Source organism: Melospiza melodia, chromosome 8, assembly GCF_035770615.1.
Source record: "Melospiza melodia melodia isolate bMelMel2 chromosome 8, bMelMel2.pri, whole genome shotgun sequence".
Taxonomy (NCBI): domain Eukaryota; kingdom Metazoa; phylum Chordata; class Aves; order Passeriformes; family Passerellidae; genus Melospiza; species Melospiza melodia.
The window spans coordinates 22,957,153-22,976,211 of NC_086201.1; the positions used below are offsets into that span (position 1 = coordinate 22,957,153).

The 19,059-nt window shown below is 37.3% G+C and overlaps 2 protein-coding genes and 1 long non-coding RNA gene across 9 annotated transcripts in view; 1 reads left to right on the forward strand and 2 right to left on the reverse strand.

The window, feature by feature from the left end:
• The window catches only part of CCDC141 (coiled-coil domain containing 141), a 62,470-nt gene extending 60,035 nt beyond the window's left edge, over positions 1–2,435 (reverse strand). For 3 of the 4 annotated variants that reach the window (XM_063162238.1, XM_063162237.1, XM_063162235.1), the window contains exon 1: positions 173–492. The gene's annotated coding sequence lies outside the window, so the exon portion shown is untranslated. Of the gene's footprint in view, positions 1–172; positions 493–2,287 lie in introns of those variants that run through there. The other variant, XM_063162236.1, reaches the window with a different exon arrangement.
• On the forward strand, positions 420–2,160 carry LOC134421379 (uncharacterized). Its single transcript, XR_010028587.1, has 3 exons — positions 420–691; positions 1,300–1,440; positions 1,792–2,160. It is a non-coding gene; the product is annotated as an uncharacterized LOC134421379 (long non-coding RNA).
• A 7,153-nt stretch (positions 2,436–9,588) lies between the features above and the next one.
• SESTD1 (SEC14 and spectrin domain containing 1) overlaps positions 9,589–19,059 on the reverse strand; it is a 50,143-nt gene continuing 40,672 nt past the window's right edge. For all 4 annotated transcript variants that reach the window (XM_063162243.1, XM_063162240.1, XM_063162242.1 and 1 more), the window contains 6 exons: positions 18,203–18,362; positions 15,499–15,580; positions 15,055–15,177; positions 13,977–14,168; positions 12,055–12,176; positions 9,589–9,826 (listed from right to left, as the gene is read on the reverse strand). In XM_063162243.1, coding sequence (XP_063018313.1) covers positions 9,697–9,826; positions 12,055–12,176; positions 13,977–14,168; positions 15,055–15,177; positions 15,499–15,580; positions 18,203–18,362 — 809 coding nt within the window. In that variant the 3' untranslated portion in view covers positions 9,589–9,696. The remainder of the gene's footprint in view (positions 9,827–12,054; positions 12,177–13,976; positions 14,169–15,054; positions 15,178–15,498; positions 15,581–18,202; positions 18,363–19,059) is intronic.

Consider the following 19,059-nt stretch of genomic DNA (forward strand, 5'->3'; position numbering starts at 1 on the left):
ATTTAAATTTTGAATGGGGTAAAAGAGGAAAAATCAAAACAGAAAACATTTCACAGGTGTGAATTGCAAAGGGATAATGTCTTATTCTCTCTCATGTTCCGGGTGAAGTTCACTGCAGAAATGGCAGTGAGCCTCTCCAGTTTCCACAGAATCAGCCGGAGAACAGACTTACCCCATCAGCACCCCTGGAGAAGCTCAACATTTCTGTCTCACTGGGTGTTGTCCAAAACAAATGCGGCACAGCCTATGGAGCTCTACCCTGGTGAATGCAAAAGTGAAGCCGTTTTAGCAGCTCACAGGTGGCACAGGCACAAGTCAGCCCAGCTGAAAGGTTGTCAACAGAGACGGTGGCCCGGGGTATTCAGTTCTGTGAGGAGGGTGAAGAGACATTAGAGGGTTCATTAGTCGGTGTTTGAGGCTCCAGCAGCAGCAAAAGAGTTTATTACACAGGATTACTATGTTCCCTTGCCCATGCATGTAAGGAAAGCCAACAGGACTTTTGTTACTGAATTCCTTGGGAGCATTTGAAATTCCTTCCTGATGTGGTGTGTTAGCACAGTGGAGTATGCACTCTGCACCAAATATAGACGTGAGACAGGCTACTCTTTCTCTCTGTAAAGAAGGAAGATTAAGATACAGATTGGTAATCTACACTGAACTCTCAGAGCAGCTACAAACTACCACTAATAAGGTAACTCTGGAGCTCTTTGGCCCCATGTCTCAATTTTCTGTGTTTAACTTGTATTTCCATTTCAGCTGTATTAAAAGACTATTTCAGTTTAATTTTTTCATTGTTTATACATAAATACAGATGCATGTACTAAACTTGCGAAATGAAAATATCAGTTAAAAATCTTACAGACTGTTCAGATTTCAAGCAGTATAACTGGGTTTTTAGGGCCATCTTTTAAGAGTGGAAACTCTCTGTTCAGACCTGTGAAACACAATCAGCCAGCAGATGCAAAAAGATCAGTATAAGCCATTCCGTTAACAGGGGACTAATTAAATAGATACAATCATGCATATCACACCAAAACACAAAAGCCATATTGTTGCTATTGTTCGGAAAAGTTGAGTTATGCAACTTTCAGAAGGCTAAATTTAGAACATGTACACAAATATGCTTCCCAGACACACTTGTAATAGAACATTACTTCACACCTCTGATATTTATCCAGAAAAGAAATATTCAGCAGGGCAGCTGAATTTTAGGTGTTAGAGAATCATGAGGCTTTAGAATTCTTTTCAAAAAAGTAATTTATCAGTGGGGTTATAAATAGCTTTATTTTTTTTTAAAAGATAAGTCCATCCTGTATATCTGCTACTTGAAGGTTGACACTGCTGAGGGTTCCTCTATATGTTCTGGTCACACATTGCCCTCTTCCAGACCTTGATACCTCAAACATGGATCACATACCAGATCCTGCCTGTCCCTTTCAGGTAAGGTCCAACTTGTGTCCTTACTTAGAATACTTAGAATCTGGCCTAAATTAACAGACACTTTTGAGGAGTCCTCTATCTTATTTTCATTACATGCAAGTCTCTTCAGAAGCAGAGACGGATGATGTACTGTAAGTCATCCCTTGTCAATGCAGCAGGATTTGCAGTAACCATGTTTCAGAACCTTACTTTCAGTTTTCTCAGGATAAAAATACCATGCAAGAGTACTTGATGGGCTTTTTTTTGTATCTTTTTTTTTTGTCCACTCGTTCTGATATTTGATAATTATCTGTAACTAAACTCCTTTCTCTATGTTAGTTCTCACTGTGTGAATATTCCTTCTTTTTGCAGGGTGTTTGATTAACTGACTTCAAAGGATGAGCTTGATCTTCCAAAACATTAAAGGCCACCTATTGAAACCAAAAGATTTTTATAAATATTTTCACTGTATGTGAAACACACTAGTCATCAAATGGTTTTCCCACCTTTCTTTTTTTGCTTGCTACTGCTCTTCAGGTCTCACTATTATATATAGGGAAAACCCTCATCATCTTAGTATTCTAAGATGAAAATTATTTCAGCTGAGCTTTTTATATCCTCCATGTGTGTGCAAAATTTTCATGACTATAACATCTTGCTACTCCTTAATATTGATGGGGTTTCCTTTCTAGCAACACTGTGAAGAGGGGGATGCAGCTGCCACCCCCTCCCAACACACACTGGCAGAAGTAAACCCTTCTTTGGAAAACAATGAAGAAACTCTTTAAATATCTGCTGGATCACTTGCAAAGTCTGATGAAATTGCTGCTGAATAAAATAGTTTAGTGGTATAGACACATGGACATACCTCTGATAAAATCCAGAAGACAAAGCAATACCCAGAAAGGAGGTAACAGCTAACAGTAAATACAAAATCACTCAATTAGTTCACATTTCCACCACCTGCAGGAAAAACTGCTCTGGCTTTTTCATGTGTGGCTGGTTCTGCAGAGGCAATGCACCATGAAATGATGCCTGCAAACAGCAGCTACCTAACAAATTGGCCACATGCGACGAGTGGAAATAAAATCCAGCAAGGCTCATTGAACGTGCAGCTCACTGCAGCCTTTTGATGCCATTTCTAGCAAAGCACTAATATTAACCCTGGCTTACATGTCACAAATTACTGTGTTCCTTTGGATACACTAGTCCTGGGGAGGAGGAGAGGAGGAAGGCCATACTCTGAGAGGCACTGAGTGATATAAAGCAGACAGTGAGCATCACCTTCACATCATCACCACTGATACGTGGAGTGGCACTCAAATGTGTTGAATACATTGCACAATCCCCACCCTGCTGAGCCCAGCTTGCAGTTATGTACATCCAATAGAGGCACACAGAGCTGGATACAAAGGTTGAGAAAAAGAACAGGCTGCTCTTGGTACCAGTTTAGATATGGCTTGTTCCCAAGTCTCTGAAAGTCAGACTCGTATCACAATATCATATTAAATATCAAGTGACCATGCTCTAAGGCTTGCCTGTGGAAATGGCTGAGGCACCATGAAGCTACTCTCTTTCCTAGTAGCCTAAAAACCTTAAGGGGAGAATGGAATGTTAAAAGACACTTATCACAGAGAAATCCTGGCACAGAGAGAAGCATTCTACTGGAGCTCAACAGCCCACTGGAACTCTGCAGCCTCTTATCCTGCGAGGCACAGGAATCATGAGCAATCCTGGCATGCCTGGAAATTCAGCAATGACACTGGAAATATGTTGTCACCCAGCATCTGCAACTCACTCTAGGAAAATGAACATGGGAAGCAGAAAACCCAAAATTGAGATGGCAACTCATGCACGGCAAACCAAGCATGACATAGTGAACCATGTCTGAAAATTGCACCTCTGAAATTAACACATTGACTGCTCCTGCCAAAATGGAGAACACTAGCAAATTAAAATCTGGGTTCTGATAGGTATTCATGTTTCATTCTGATAAAGAATGTCTCAAGTTACAAGTTTTCTTTCAGCTCTTCCAAAAGTCTGTTCTTAAAGCCTTAGCTTAAAGATAAGCTTTCCTCTCCACTTTATTTTCATAATTTATAGATTATTAGAATGAACATTTGGTATAAACTCTAGGAAACAGCTCAAAGCTTTTAAGGCCCAACGTATAAACATTTATATCCATTCAAATAGAGTCAGCAATTTTCAGGATGTCACTGAAGTCTCAGGGCTGTTCTACCAAGAGCTGTCCCAGCCTTATTCCAATACACATCTACACAGCTGCCCAAGCATTTTGCTGTGTGTGTTCTGGGACCTACAGCCACCATGAAAGCTTTTTTCACTATTTCTAAACCCACCGAATGCATGTTGTCTTCTGACAGTGACAGCATTGTAGCAGAGCAGACAGCACAAGACTGGGATTTGTACCACTGGGATCCTCAGGAGAGCCAAGAGTAGTGGTGGACACCACGTTTAGCAGGATGTGCAAAGGATGCAGTCACCTGGGCCATGAACAGCCAGTGGCATGGTTTGCTATGGGAGTTTGACACACAATCTGGGGCTAAAGCTGCCTTCTCAAACACAGAGTTTTACATTCTGAGTGTTAGAAGGTAGGGGTGGTTACATTAGGTCCACTCAAACATTTTAAGCACAGATGTATGAGCTTGGCAAATCAATAGGGTATTTTACACAGCTCACAGCATTCCCCCCCCTTTACACACAAATCCAATGTGCATTATGAGGTTTCCCAACAGGAACTTGCATCTGTGGTGTCTGATAGCAATTATCAGCTACCTGCCGGTGGAAAAGTTAAAAGGCTTCCTAATATGTAAAAAATATCTATTTAACACTGTAGAATGATAAATAAAAATGCATAATAATTTTAAATTAAGCTTTTCAACACAATTACTTTGAAACACATTTTGTCTGTTAGTTACCTGTGCACAAAAACATAGTTTCTCCTTGGCACTCAGTAATCACAGCACATTTGATGTTTCAGTGTTGTCATTAAACTGCCAATGAAACTGCATTATTATTTTAAAAACTGTGGTTTATCTGCATTAAAAAAATGTAAATTATCTGCACAACTTTTGCTAACACAACCAATTGTTTTCACTTAACCTTCTTTCAAAATCCCAAAATGATACCAAATAAAGTTTCCTTTGCTTTTCTTCATGATTCAAAAGTCAGAAATGTTAGCCCTGCACTTTGCCCTATAAACTGTAAATATCACTAGTATCTGGAAAATTAGCTGAACTTTTTTCATTGAACTTAAATTAAAATGGGGATTTTCACTTTCCTTTGTAATGTTTTCCAATATATTTCCTCAGCACACATGAAATTTTAAAAAAGCATTTTTTTCACAAGGGGTATTTATCTCCTGACTCAGCCTTCCTCTTGTCTCTGTGTTATATTCCCATAACTTTTGCTGTAATAGAGACCCATGTAAACTAAAGTCAACAGACAGGAAAAGAGAAGGCTGTTACATTAATTTTCCTTGCTATTTTGAGCTGAAGTGTTTAATTTGTGCTTTAAATATACCAAAAGCCTTGTAATATATCCTGTTTCTATTCATTCTTGTATCAACATAACTGCAATTTTACAGTCACATAAGCATCTATTTTGATGAATATCTTTGATATGTGATATGTTGTCTTCCAATTTCACAGAATCAGACAAGTATTCTCACAAATTGCTTCAGTGATTCACTTTCATGTTCCAAATTAAACTTGGAATCACAGAAAAATGGTCCTAAAATACCATGTGTTTGGGAGATCTGTGTAAAGGGACCCAATAGAAGTGTGAAATCCATCTCCTTTTTCTGTGGTTATTTAGTCTTACCTGTATGTTCACACAGTAAACCTAGATGAAAAATATCTTGAAGTACTCCCTGAGTCCATAGCATTGCAGAAGGTATGCAATTAGATTTTTAATAGAATTTTCAATGAAGATGCAGTCTTGACAGGCATCAGTCACTATTTAACTGAAGGAAAACAAAAGTGGGATGCCTGTGGAAATCAATAACTTAAAAATGATATCACATAATATCTTCCTAACATCTGATCTTGATTCTGCAGCAGGAACTCTGCAATTGCCTGCACTATTACACACCAGGAAATTGTGGAAATGGCACACTACAGAAAATTCAATCCACTGAGACTCACAGTGACTGTGGAAGGAACCACAAAGAGTAACTGCTTGACTATTTGCCTTTTTGTCTTATTTTAAAGTGTATCAGTTCTCCACAAACCTGGAAAAGATCATACCTCTCCAAAGAGATAATGAATGAATTAATTAGTTGGAACCATGTTATGCAAGTTCCAGATACTCAAACAGTTTGTGGCTCTGCAGCTCACATGCAGGTGCTTTTGCAGCTATTACAAATGTATGGATTTTTATTCTATATGTTTCAATCTTTTTTTTTTTTAACTAGATATTCTTTAAAACTAGAACAGAAATCTAACAACCTAGCATTTTTACAGTCCCATATCCCTTTTTACCCATACAAGAATCTGTAGAGATACTAAATCAATCCTTCACAAGTTAGGTATCACCAAATCTTTGCTTTCATCCATTTCTCACCATTTTAGCTTCAGAGCTATTAGAGAATTTCATCTGTAGCTCCAAAAAAGCTTTCCTTCTTCCTCCTTCTTAATAATCTCCTTAAACAAATTACAATTATCCTGTAAAATGAATTCAGGAAACTAGAGGCTACTACAACACCATTACATGTCATTACTGTTGCAGAAAGCCCATGACAACCTCACTTTGTGAGCGTGACCTACTGACACTTTTATTTTTTTCTATGATGGAAAAAATAATGTTCCCCTCATCTTTTTGTCAGCTGGCACTGATATCCTTGGCCTGCACGATGGAACAAGAAGTGCTATATGATCCTGCTCTGCACACAGCCCTTCTCCACCCACTGCTGCACCTCCAGACTGGCTTTATTTGAACCCTGAGTCAGTCACTCACACAAAGCTATAGAAGCCCATGGGCCAAGTCTATTTCTTTTCCAAGAAAAATGTAACCCCACTAATCCTACTAAACACAATAAAAAGTTAAATGGAGAACAGCACCAAACATTTTTATGGACACTAATACAACAGTGCACACACATTTTGCAATAAAAGAGCTTGTAGGTATAAGCATTTTCTATGGCTGTCAGTCTGTGCAATTTGTGCCCTAGGAAAAAGGGATGGCACTTACCAAGTTGATCACCTTTCCATTCACTGTCACAAAAAGCACACTCAGGATTGCCTTACCAGCAAGAGTAACAAAATAGTTATCATATTTTGAAACACTTCAAATACTTCCAAATTTGGCTAACAGGAGCACAGAAAATCTCAGTGCTCATTTCATTACCATGAACGAGTCATTAGTTGTAATGTACTGAGGGGCATGAGAATTACAATCCTTACAGTCAATCCTTCCCTTTCTGTGGGTATCTCCTCATCTCACACCTTGCAGCACCGTACCCTCCACTGCATGTGATCTCTGTTTAAAAAATATGAAACATATTTGCATCTTTTGGAATTTCATTGTTTGAATTATTTTTGCAACCAAAAAAAAGGCAGAGGAAGAGCTACAAGTAGAGCCACCTTTCTTTTTTGCAGTAGTAAATGCAGAGACAAGTAACAATGGATTACTTGAGCAGAGGGTTTTTTGCTTTTTAGTAAGTCTGTATCTTATTGACTTTGTGGGCTATTAAAGGTTCAGCACCAAGTACAACCAGAGAGGATTGCATAAGAGTACAGACCAGCACAAAAATCCCTCTCTCAATCAGTTACATTCTGAAGCAGTATTAACAGAAAACATTTATTCCATTGTTTCAGTAAGCTAGGAAGTCTCAGAGTTCATAAGATTTGAAATATCTGGCAGACTCTCATGCAACACGACTTAGAAAACTACTTGCCCTCATTCCTGATACACAGAAAATAGGCAAATGGCAAAGTGCTGGTAAACAGCCCTTTGCCAGACATCTGATTTGCCTAAAGACAAGGAATTCCAGAGGAAGAGAGCAGAAAGGCAGAGCAAAAGCTGGCATAGCCCAAGATGCTTTGTTGGAGACTCAATTAGAGTCAACGGGGTCAAAGTCAGGATCCAGTGGCCCCTAGGAATGTCAAAGGACAGATAAGAGCAGCATCAAGATTGGACTACACACACTGAGCCAAAATTAACATCAGGGTTACTGGGGTGAGCAGTCATCAGTTCCAAGTTGTGCATGCAGCTGTCACAGGAATGAGTGAAGAGCTTCTGATACTGCCCTTGTTTGCATACAGTATTGAACCCCTAAATATAGTGAAAAAATAAAATAAAATTTAAAAAACCCAAAATAAAATAAAAACCAGAAAATAATTTAAAGTGTTTGTAATACTTGCTTACTCTAACGTTTTAATGAGATTTTATACTGCAGACCATAATTTACCATAAGCAGATTCAATTTACAAATGCTGCAGAACTGCAGACACAGTGCTTATTTATAACTATATTAATTTACTTATGTGTTTGCACTTTATATTAAATATATGCATACTTTTCATGGTTTGGTTCTTTCTAAATGAATTTATATCCTCCAAATATTAGCTGTAATAACATCAGCTTTCTCAAATGCAATTAAACAACTAAATTAAATTTATTTTAAATGAAAAGATTATATCAAAAAAGTCTTTTTATAAATAAGGTCTGTAAAAATTCAGTTACTTTTAAACTAATATTAATGTAATATCTTAACATTGCATTAAGTGCATGAAAAAAAAAAGATATTTCCTTTGCCAAAACCTTTAAGAAGAAAAGTACCTTTATCACCGAATTTACAGAAAGCCGTTAATTCGGAATTACAGTTTCTTAATAAATGGCTTGATTTGAAACATCGCTTTCCTCTGGAGAAAATGCTTAAAACTAAGAAAAAAATCTAAATATAGTATTTGAAGACACATCCATCAGGAAAACCTGCAGAGTAATAGCAATGCCTGTAGGAAGAGAGCATTATTTTGACTGTGAGCAAAGTATAGTGAGATAACAGAGTTCTCAGACTTACAGTTGTTTTTTTTCCACACAGAGTACTCTAAAATGGTCAGATCCCACACTCTCTTCCAAAAATACAACAATTGATGTATCCAGATTGCATCCTGAAGATTAAGAAGTCAACCAAGCCATGCACACAGATGATTTGGTTTCAATCCAATTCCCTTCTCTGAATAAATTTCATTTAATTACTAATCTCAAGGTTTGAAGTTATGAACCTCATGTTAATTTCTCTTTCATTACACAAAAACCTTTAACCACAAAGGTACCAACAGGGATATATTCACATTATTCAAGATTCTCCATCGAAAGGAAACAAAGAACTTAGAAATAAAGCACAGGAGACATGTGCTAGTCTTACAAGGGAACAAAACTATGATTAATATAACACTGACTTACACAAATACAATCTCACTTTTGTGCAAGTACTGCTACCAGGAAGAAAGAATAAAATAGCCAGGACTTTTGCACCCATCAGTAACAGTTCAAGAGCAGTTCTCTTATAGCTACAATGTATTTCATAAGAAAAAATATACAAATTTTCTAAACATATCAGGGGAGCAATTATTTTTACTACCACTTATCATAAAAATGTAATATAAACAATATTTGAAAATACAGACCAGAACAAATTTATCTTAGATTTTAAAAAGATGATTTTTATTAAGCACAAACAGCTTTTAATACATTATCAATACAAATAGGAAAACATCTGTTTAATGAATTTGATATATCAAAGATCTGATGGGCAGGGTGCATACTGGCACAATAAAAATGATTTTTTTTTAAGTATTTCAAATTAAAATTACAGGGTTGCCACAGTCTACACTGCAGGTACTTTCCTCACAGTCTAAAATTACTACATCACCTGGGCATGGGGGAAGCAAAGAACTAGAGTTTCATAATATGGAACTTCTAACACTTTAATTAGCACCACTCAAAGCTTGCATCAGCTGTCTAACTAAGAAGCAGCTGACAGGTCAGGTAAAGCTTTACAGCAAATTTCAGTGCAAAGTTTACAGTTCCTTTTCATAAGATACTTGGAGTCTATGGTTTCATAGCATGTTAAATAATTATGGCTTGATAGATGTACAGTATTAAGATGCTGAGAACATTTACTTTGAAAAAAAGATGAGACTCGTAACAGCTGTGAAATGCATTTTAATATATTATACCAAATTCTGTAATATGCAAACAACATGCTGGATTACAAACTGAAGTCCTGTTATGAATTCATAGACAAGGTCAGTATTAGCTCTCTGGGGTAGTGGCTTCTGGTTGTCTCAGCTGCTGCTTTTTCAGGCTAACTAACTTCATCTTCTCCCTGATGTGTTCTGCTGCAGAAGCCATATCACTTGGGCTCCCAAAGTACTGCTCAGACCTAGAAAAAACCCAAACCACAATAAATTATCAGTAGTAAGTCAGTACATGAATACACCTGTTAATTGAAGTAGAAAACACAAAACTGATGAGAAAAATAGCAACTTTTCCCTCTTGTCATTTAAAAACCACCTTTAAAAGCTTTGGAGACTTAGTGATGAAGACTTAACAGCAAATTTTAATGAAATTGTTACAAATACTCAATGAGCCTTTCATATCCAAAACACACTCTCAACAGAAGTTTGAGGGTATTGAGACACTGCTGGTCTAGTGAAAGGTGTCCCTGCCCTTGGCAGGGGGATTGGAACTGGTTTATTTTAAATGTCCCTTCCAACCCAAACCATTCTGTGATTTGAACAGCAAAGCACTATTCTAGAAGCACAACTAGATGCTTCCCAACTCTCTTTATTACCACCCCTCTCTGGCTCTCCCCCAAGTCCATCTGACAATTTTGCATGCTGTGACAATCTGTGATACCCGTCTACACAGGAATTCTGAGTTTTTAGAATTGCTGCATTATTAAAGGACTCTTCACATGTTAAGTCAACCACATGCTGTCAAATTATGCCATCTACCTCTCAAACTGAAAGGAAGACACGGCTATGTAATTCAAATACAAAAAAGAGCAGCTGAAATGTTAGGGAAGCCACTAACCAAGCTGTCAGCAAAGGGAGGGTTTGAACAGAATATATGTTTCAGAAGAACAGGTATTAAATCTAGTTACAAAGCAGAGAAGCTGTACACTCTGGAAATGGCAGTAGGACAGAGGACTTTCAGACAGGCAAAACTGGACAGAAAAAGATACTCTGTGCAGGAATACACTCATTTGAGGAGGTAACTGGTCAGACTGCATAACTGCACATGGATCACAGCATTTCCTCATACAGTGCAGAAGCCATGGGCAGGAGAGGGAACCCGAGTTTCCAAAAAGATACCGGCAAAAGTCTGAGGAGGTGAACAGGCTGATGAAAATGCCCCCCAATCATTTATGACATTTTGTATGTTCTTAAATCTCAAACTATTTCTAATAATCAGCAAACCCTTTTCAAATTATATGCCAAAAACTTCAAAATCGAGCAGGCGGTCCTGATATCCAGGACAACTTCCATACCATTTTTGTGAAGGGGGATATGCAAAACTCTACTGAAATTCCAGAGGGGAAATAATGTTCAGGATTGAACAGTTGTTACTTTTACCAGATCACTAGAATCTGTGATATAGAAGTTATACAACAATACTTCAACAAACACTTCTTGATCTGGTTTTGGGTCAGTTTTTTGTTTGTTTTGTTTTGGGTTTTTTTCTACAGCTACAAAATCCTCCACTATTTTCAAACACACTATTGAAAGAACAGTGGAAATCACTACTAATTCAGGCCTGGGCCCATCTTCATCATTAGCACTCTGTATTGAAGGATCTACCCTGCAGAAGGTGGGGTATTTGGAATATGGCATTTTGGACATATGATGACAATAAATTTTCATGACCAGCTTCCTGCAACTGTGTTTTTCAGATAGACTTCAGGTAATGCTTAACACAGTTGCCTGATGTTATCTCATAAGGCTTCAGCCTCTAATTCAATGTACTTTTTTCAGGCCTTTTTCATTATGGTGTGGCATCCTACACACCAGAGACTGCTCCATAGCTTGGCTGTAACTCATGTAGAAATTAACTACAAGCTCAGCATAACAACAGACATTATTAAACACAGATAACTGAGTTTTATTATGGCTGAGATTCCAAATTCAATTTGCCTTTGTAGCTCAAGAGAGCTATCAATTTAAAGCTAATATGAATAATTCTCAAGGAAAGTACTGTTTTCTTTACCAAATAAATAAAATATAAATTTATCTTCAATATACTGACTTAGATAGATAGAATTGCAAATAAAGAAAGAGAAATCCTGTAATTCTCATCTGGTATCTTTTTTCAGGGAGAAGAGACTGGGACTGGTCGTTCTTCTGTTATTTCTGCATACTGTGCTGGTGTAAAAACTGCATAAATCTAATAATCATTCAGTGTGAAAAAGTCACTACTTTGAAAAGGCAGTGCATTAGTACTCATTAAAAATTCCTTCCCATTTTTTCATAGAAAGCAGACAGGTCCTATTTCAAATTTTATAAAAACAATGTGCTCACTTTTCTGTTTCAGCAATAAGCCTTCAGGATTCTTCTGCATGTGAGACTATGATACAACTTTACCAAAGGCATCAGAAACCATTCTACATACCCATCAGGATAAACTACAGGCACTGTTAGTCTGTCCAACAGTGATTTCCCAACTGCTTCAATTTCATCAAATTGTTCCATTTCATTAAAAGCTTCTGGCTGGTCTGGACATTCCTGCAAAATCTGTTTAATAAAAGTAAGAAAATACAGAATAAAGTACACAAGGGATAGCATGTAGTTTTTTAACTGGAAGAGTGGATGTTCTTTTGGCATTTCCACTGCCACATTTACATGAGATCAACTGACACATATAATTCAAGAAAGGAAAATACTGATTAAAGTTCATTAAGAAGAATGTTCAGGGCTACCAGTGCTTTGTATTAGAATGTTTTACATTACTTCTAGGAGGGAATAAAAAGTAGTCTTCCTTGACAATATTCTTGCAACAAATATGAAACGCATAAAAATAGTGACCAACACCATTAAACATACAAGACAGCAATTTAAAGTGGAAACATCAGGGTCAATGAAGACTGCTTACAAAAGGTTTCAAAACTAAAAACTACATCTGGCACAGAACAGGTAGGACTAAAAAAAATCTGAACACAAGTCTTTCCAGATGGGATTGTAACTCAATACCAGTACTCAGTACTCTTTTCTTCCACTTCTCGCTTTGCCACTTCTTACATTTTCCCAAGCAGCATGGATATTAACAGTCTATTTTCCACACAGACTCATTAATGTATGTCCAATAGTGAAAGGAGAATTAGGTTTTTGAACAAGAGCATTGTTTTGTCAGACATTAATTTACTTTTCTTTAAACTTAAGATTGCCTAAAGCCAGCAATTAACTACTGCAATAATGAAAGAATGCTCATAATATGGATTGAGAGATTCTACTCTTCTAAGAGTTTATGAACCACTGAAATTTAATTTGGTATCAGGTAAACCTCTGGAAGCACAGATGATCTATTTCTGCTTTCGTGAACCTCCACCAACTCCCAATGCCTGCCAATTCAAAGTATTTTCCACTAATACAAATAAGAAATGAATAAAACCAAGGAGCAAATTAATCAACTCTGAATCCATGCTCTCTTTCAATGACAAAATGAATTTATTTTACCATGTGCAAGATTTGCTTTTTTTTCCAGTTACATGCAATTTTATTATCAATATTTGAGATACATACTCTAAATTGATTTTTTAAAATACACTGCTTCACCCTAAAAAGCAGGTGTGGACAAGAAGATCCTATCCCTCATGACCTACATTAAAGGACATTGTCTCAAGTTCAAGCATTTGAAAGCTCTCAACATTTTCCCCCTTCAGCAACTAATCCTCATCACACTGTTGCTGACTGCTCGTCCTCCAGTGTGTTTCTTGCATCACTTGACTGGGTGCAGCAGTGAGACATTTGGTTGTCTGAAAACCATACCAAGGCAGAGTGTGTTCAGGAAAAAGGCATTTCAAACCCCACCAGGTGCAAAATACAAGATGGAGCAAGACAGCATGTGTGGAAATTAAAGTGGAAGGAGCTGCCTTCATTTACAGTTTGTGAGAATTTTTGGAAGCCCATACAATATCCAAACAGCTTAAAGGGCAATAGACCTTTAACTCTTCAAAAAACTTAAACAACCTGATAGGTTTGTATCATACCTTGCACAAAGAAGCGTTCCTGGCTTTTAAGAATTACAGTCTAAAAGACATAAAGAAATGCTTTATCATCAATATCACAGTTCTCATTTGAAGAGTGCTGTTCTCCTTTTTGTTAAGGGGGCCCTATACCACTACATGTATATGAAAAATTATTACATTAAGTACTGAAGTAAATGGTTGGAAAAATATATGTAAATTCTTCTTTCTGCCATTTAAAAAAAAAATTAGAAAGGGTAAATGTACACACTGGCAACTTCATATTTTCTTACATTTTGTTTGCCTGAACTCAGGTAAGAAATTTTTCTTCTTAATAAAACACAACACTCACCTTTTCAGCAGTTGAATGAAATGCGACAGCTGTTTCCAACCGGTGCACTCTTTCTTCAGAAGTCACTGTAAACTGTTTCCACACTCTGTTCAGTCTGGGAAGTGTGTCCCCTGAGGACCTTGAAGTGCATCTCAAGGACTGGCACAGGACCACTGTTGCCTGCAGTAGCTGTCTCCCGTAATCGTAAGTACTCTAAAAATTGGAGGGGATGGGAGAGTAAGTAATGTAAAAACCCTGCACTTTACCTGGCAATGAAACAGCATCTTAAAGCAACAACAGCAGGCAAGTTTATGGAAACTCCACAATTTAGGTTCACAAAGTACATTGAACTAATCTGGTCTACTGGAAAAAGTAAGAATAAAATTGTAATGACCAAAAGTGCTTTAACTCTTAAAAAAAAAAAAATCCAATATCCACTGCTGCCTAGTGTTCACACTGGCAAAGGAAGAGAGCTTCCCAAGAATTCTGAATAGTTGTTTGGATCTTCCAAGGGATACTTGATATCCACTGCTGAGAGGACTGTCTCCCTGATTTTACTGACACCATGTCTATGGTCAGCCAGCATCCAAGGTGCCCTGAGGCAATCACTGTAACAGCAAATGATCCTCTGGCCATCAACTCTTATTCATCAAAAGAGGAAACTCCAGTGCAGCAGGTGGAATTAGAAAGCATCACATCTGTTAATTAACAAGTCAAATTTAGACACTCCTAAAAGCAGCAAACGACTGACAAAACATCTGACCAGGTGCTTTGACCCAGCTTGTCAAATGTAATTCTAAAGACTGTTTGAGATATATCTTTCACAAAAGCCAGTGAACTTTGTTTGGTTGTTTGCATTGCCTATGTGAAGGTTAACTAAGGTAGTGACCTGCAGCATTGCTGCTCTGGATGGAACTGCAACATCTCATTAGGCCCATCAGCAACTTCAGCAATCAATTTCTTCACTCAGGCACTGAGGGAAACCAGTAAGACCAGTGACAGCTGTTCAATGACTGCCTATACAGATATTGATTCTGTTTAGGAGAGGATGTGAAACTGCACAAACCACATATTGCTAGAAAAAAATAACACATTTCACCTGTGCAACATCAACAAATTTTCGATGTTTCTCTAGTAAAACTTTTGTTTCTTGAGCATCATCTCCCAGTCGGATGTGTGTCTTCAGCAGAGCATCCAACAGTTCACTTAACCATTCTACTGCCTTAAAAACAAGCCAAAAGAACAAAAACTAATATGTTAAAAAGAAATTAAACCAGAAGGGTGGCATTACTTCAGTACTAGCATATACTTTTGATACAGAATAAAGTTAAATGAGCTGTCACAAGCTGGTAGATCATGCATGCAATCCCCAAATATACTATTTGCAGACACTGCTATAGCCTTGATTTTCACTGTACATATTCCCTAAATAAAACTACATTTGAAAGTTGCAAAAAAAGTACTGTAAAACTACCAGCCCCCATAAATCAACCCAGTGGACTACAAATATCAGAATGATGAAATTCTAGAGGTATTTCCATACCTGAGCAGCATCTTCTTCACATTTAAATAACTGCACCATCTGAAGCATCTTCAGTCTCCGCACATCCACCATATCCTCACACCTTAAACAGCAGCACACAAAGATTCATCAACACATGTACAGCAGACACAAAACACTCTGACATTGACAACAATGTTTTCAAGTGAGAAACATTAAGATACAAGCATTCATGAAAAGGTGATCAAAGCTGCTTAGCTTGGCAAAACCACCTCATGCCACAAACAACAATGAGAAAGTTGCAATAAGTAGAACTGAGCACTCCAAGTCACCAAAAACATGATCCTCAAGATTCCTGATATGGCTAAGCTTGAGGCAGTAACACCAGAGACAGCTGCAAGGTCTTGCAGGAGCATCCCAGGTTCCTTACCTTGCTGCACTGGTAAGCTCTGCAAAACAGAGACTAACACAGACTTCATCCTATTAGAATTCAGATGAAAGTGGGCTTCAACTTGGCATAATTCTGAACTGTACTGTTTGTTGGGGGCAATGTTTCTTAATGAATACAATGAGGCTGATTAAAAGATAATACATTTTTCCATTTTTCTTTTTAGCTCATTAGAGATGGTAATATCTGCACCCTTATATGTTGTTGTCCTTTGCTTTACTAGTCAGGAAGCATTTCAAAATCTAATTGATATAAAAACTGACCCTAATTATCTTGTTCTGAGTTGAGCACAGTTTGCAGTTCTTTCTCCAGAATTCCAATAGAAGTGTTGAAAATCCTTCTCTTTCCACAATGAGACCTAAGCTAATACATCTAGCAGAAAGCTTTCCACTTCAATTTAGAGCCTACAAAGTAGACAGCAAGACTCACGCTCCTGTTCAGTGCAAATGGAATTACTAATGTCAACAACAGTTGGCTTTATAAGCAAATGCAAAAGACTGTGTGCATGATCCTTTCCAAATTGGTTACAAACATAAGCTCTTCCAAAGAACAGTTTGTTAGCATGCTGCGCTTTGTTACATGTCTTGCAATGCTTACAGAAAGGACATCATCTGCTCTAATAATGCAGGAAAACAGTTTATAGGTTCCAAAATCATACATAAAGCAGCAAAATGCCCCTAAAAATAAACATTACAACATGTGTATGTAAACAACAAGAAACATTCAACAGAAGTCGGAAAACAAAATTAAATAGCAAAAAATACTATTACATGCTACTGAGAGATACTTAGTCCTTTCACTTTTTTGTTTCTCATCCAGGCTAAATAACCTTGTTTAATCATTCACAATCTGAAAGCTGCTTCATACCTTTGTCTGCAAATACTATTGATGTTTTAGTCCTCTAAATGACTTCCTACAATTCTATAACCCTTCTGAGAATACAGAGCAGAATTGTGTAACACAAGCAGAAATCGACTACCAATCTATACACTGACACAATGACATCCTTCTTTCAGTTTTTTATTCCTTTCCTAATAATTCTTGGCATTCTACTTGCTTTTCTCTGTATATTTGAACACTAAAGCAATTTCTTCAAGTTTTCCAATGTTTATCTTTGAGTTCACAGCTGATTCAGAATTCATTACTGTGTATACAAAGTCTCCCCTTCTCCCACGCACATCTCTTTTCTCACATGAAATTCCAACTGCCATTTTACTGCACGGTGACACATCCTCTGTAGCTTTTTGCAGCTTGCCCTCTAAACACAAGTATTGCTTAAATTAATAGGATCTAGAGGGCAGACTTAAAACAGTATTTTCTCTAAGCTCTACCAAAACACATAGCTCCTTACACTAAGCTCCCTAAGAAAACAATTTAAGAATAGTGGAATTAATTTGTAAAACGGGCAATTTGATGCTCACTAGAGCTTGCTGTTGCCTAGAGGCACCTCTTTGCTCAGCCAATGCCCTTGAACACCAGGCCATTTCTATGGACAGTATTACATGGTCTCAGGGCTTCCAGCAGTATTACTGGCAATAGCTTCTAATTCTTTCACACTGTTCAGTAGAAAAAAAGGCAGTACTACAAAACAATCCAGTACTACTACATATTTAAGTACAAATAATCAAATTTTGGAGGAAGAGGATGATGGCAAAATCCACCCTTCTTATAAATTCAACTCCCTCCAACACTTTTCCCAACCTCATCCCTCACTCTATATGGTTTCCTAAAATTCAACCCCCATGTCCTGGGACGACTGCATCGTCCTGTATGCCATCATCTGCTCTTTTGAAATCTGAGCCTCCATTTTGTACCCTCCAATACCACCTCATTTGTCTTCCTATCTTCAGAAATGAAAATACCATACTCAAAGGACAGAGCTTGTGATAAAGAGGACAAACAAGGCTGTTTAATACATAATTTTACACCCATCACCACAATTGTAATTACATTATACTCCCATCTCAAACTGCTAACATGTAAAGGACACCTCTTGCATATTTTCATAACTCCATATAAAAGGAATGTATAATTTCTGACATTTACAAGGACAGGAAAGCATTCAAGTACTCCATCCAGTACCAAAATAGAAAAGGTGCTTGTTTTTAGGAATACACTACAACAGATTAGTCAGGGAAGTTTCTGTCCCATTCAAATATACTACAAATATAAATTACAGTTGTAATACATCCCTTTCATGAACATAAAACAAAATGGGCTCTTTACAACAAATTAAATGGTATAAAAAGTGACTTGCTAACACACAAACATCTTAATGACTCAAATTGTTGTTCTTACCTTTGTTTTCTTAGCTGCATATCTTCCATCACTCCTTGGATATGGTCCACATTTTCTTTGTTTTCAATGGTCACATCCTTCCCATAGGCCCATGATGCCTGGTTAGATATCTGATCAAGAAGACTTTGACCTTTCTCACGCAAGCCTTGCAAACCTAAGTCTAATAAGAGAATGAGAAAAAAATAGGTCAGCGATCACTCAGAATTTCGGTGGGTTTTCTCCTCACTGGATATAAGAGAATCACACACAGATCAAGACTGGAACCTGGAAAATGACAAGGACATTACTATGTCCTTTACCACCCTGTCCAACTCTCGTTTGAGTGAGCATTTGTCTGTATTAACAAAGAACTAAGGCTTTGCTATTTTATGACCTAGCAGATAACAAGAAAAGGAATAGAAGTTGACAGCATGTCAGCTTTTCAGCATTTACATAGCTAATTAGTGTCTTTCATCCACACAGTTAGATAATTCCTAAAATATTTATCCCTGCTAAGCAGTTGTAACCTAAGTGTTCTTCCACTGCTGGCACAAGTTACTACTTTATAATACATCTGATATGGCTGATACAATTTTCTACACTGAAATTTGTCAACCCTTGGGATCTGCTGTTACATCTCTTATTTGGCAGCTTTACTATCTGTTTTCCTGAAGGAATATCTCATTTATGCATCAAACTGCTTTATTCCAATCATACCTACTTCTGCCATAAATTATTTTTCTTTGCAGCTCTTTCTCCCACACTTAATGAACAAGCTGATCACTGTAGACCCCTTCCAACTGAAATAATTCCATGTGCTTGACAGTGTCACAACCTTCAATGTGCCATTTATTAACATATACATTCAAATTTACTGC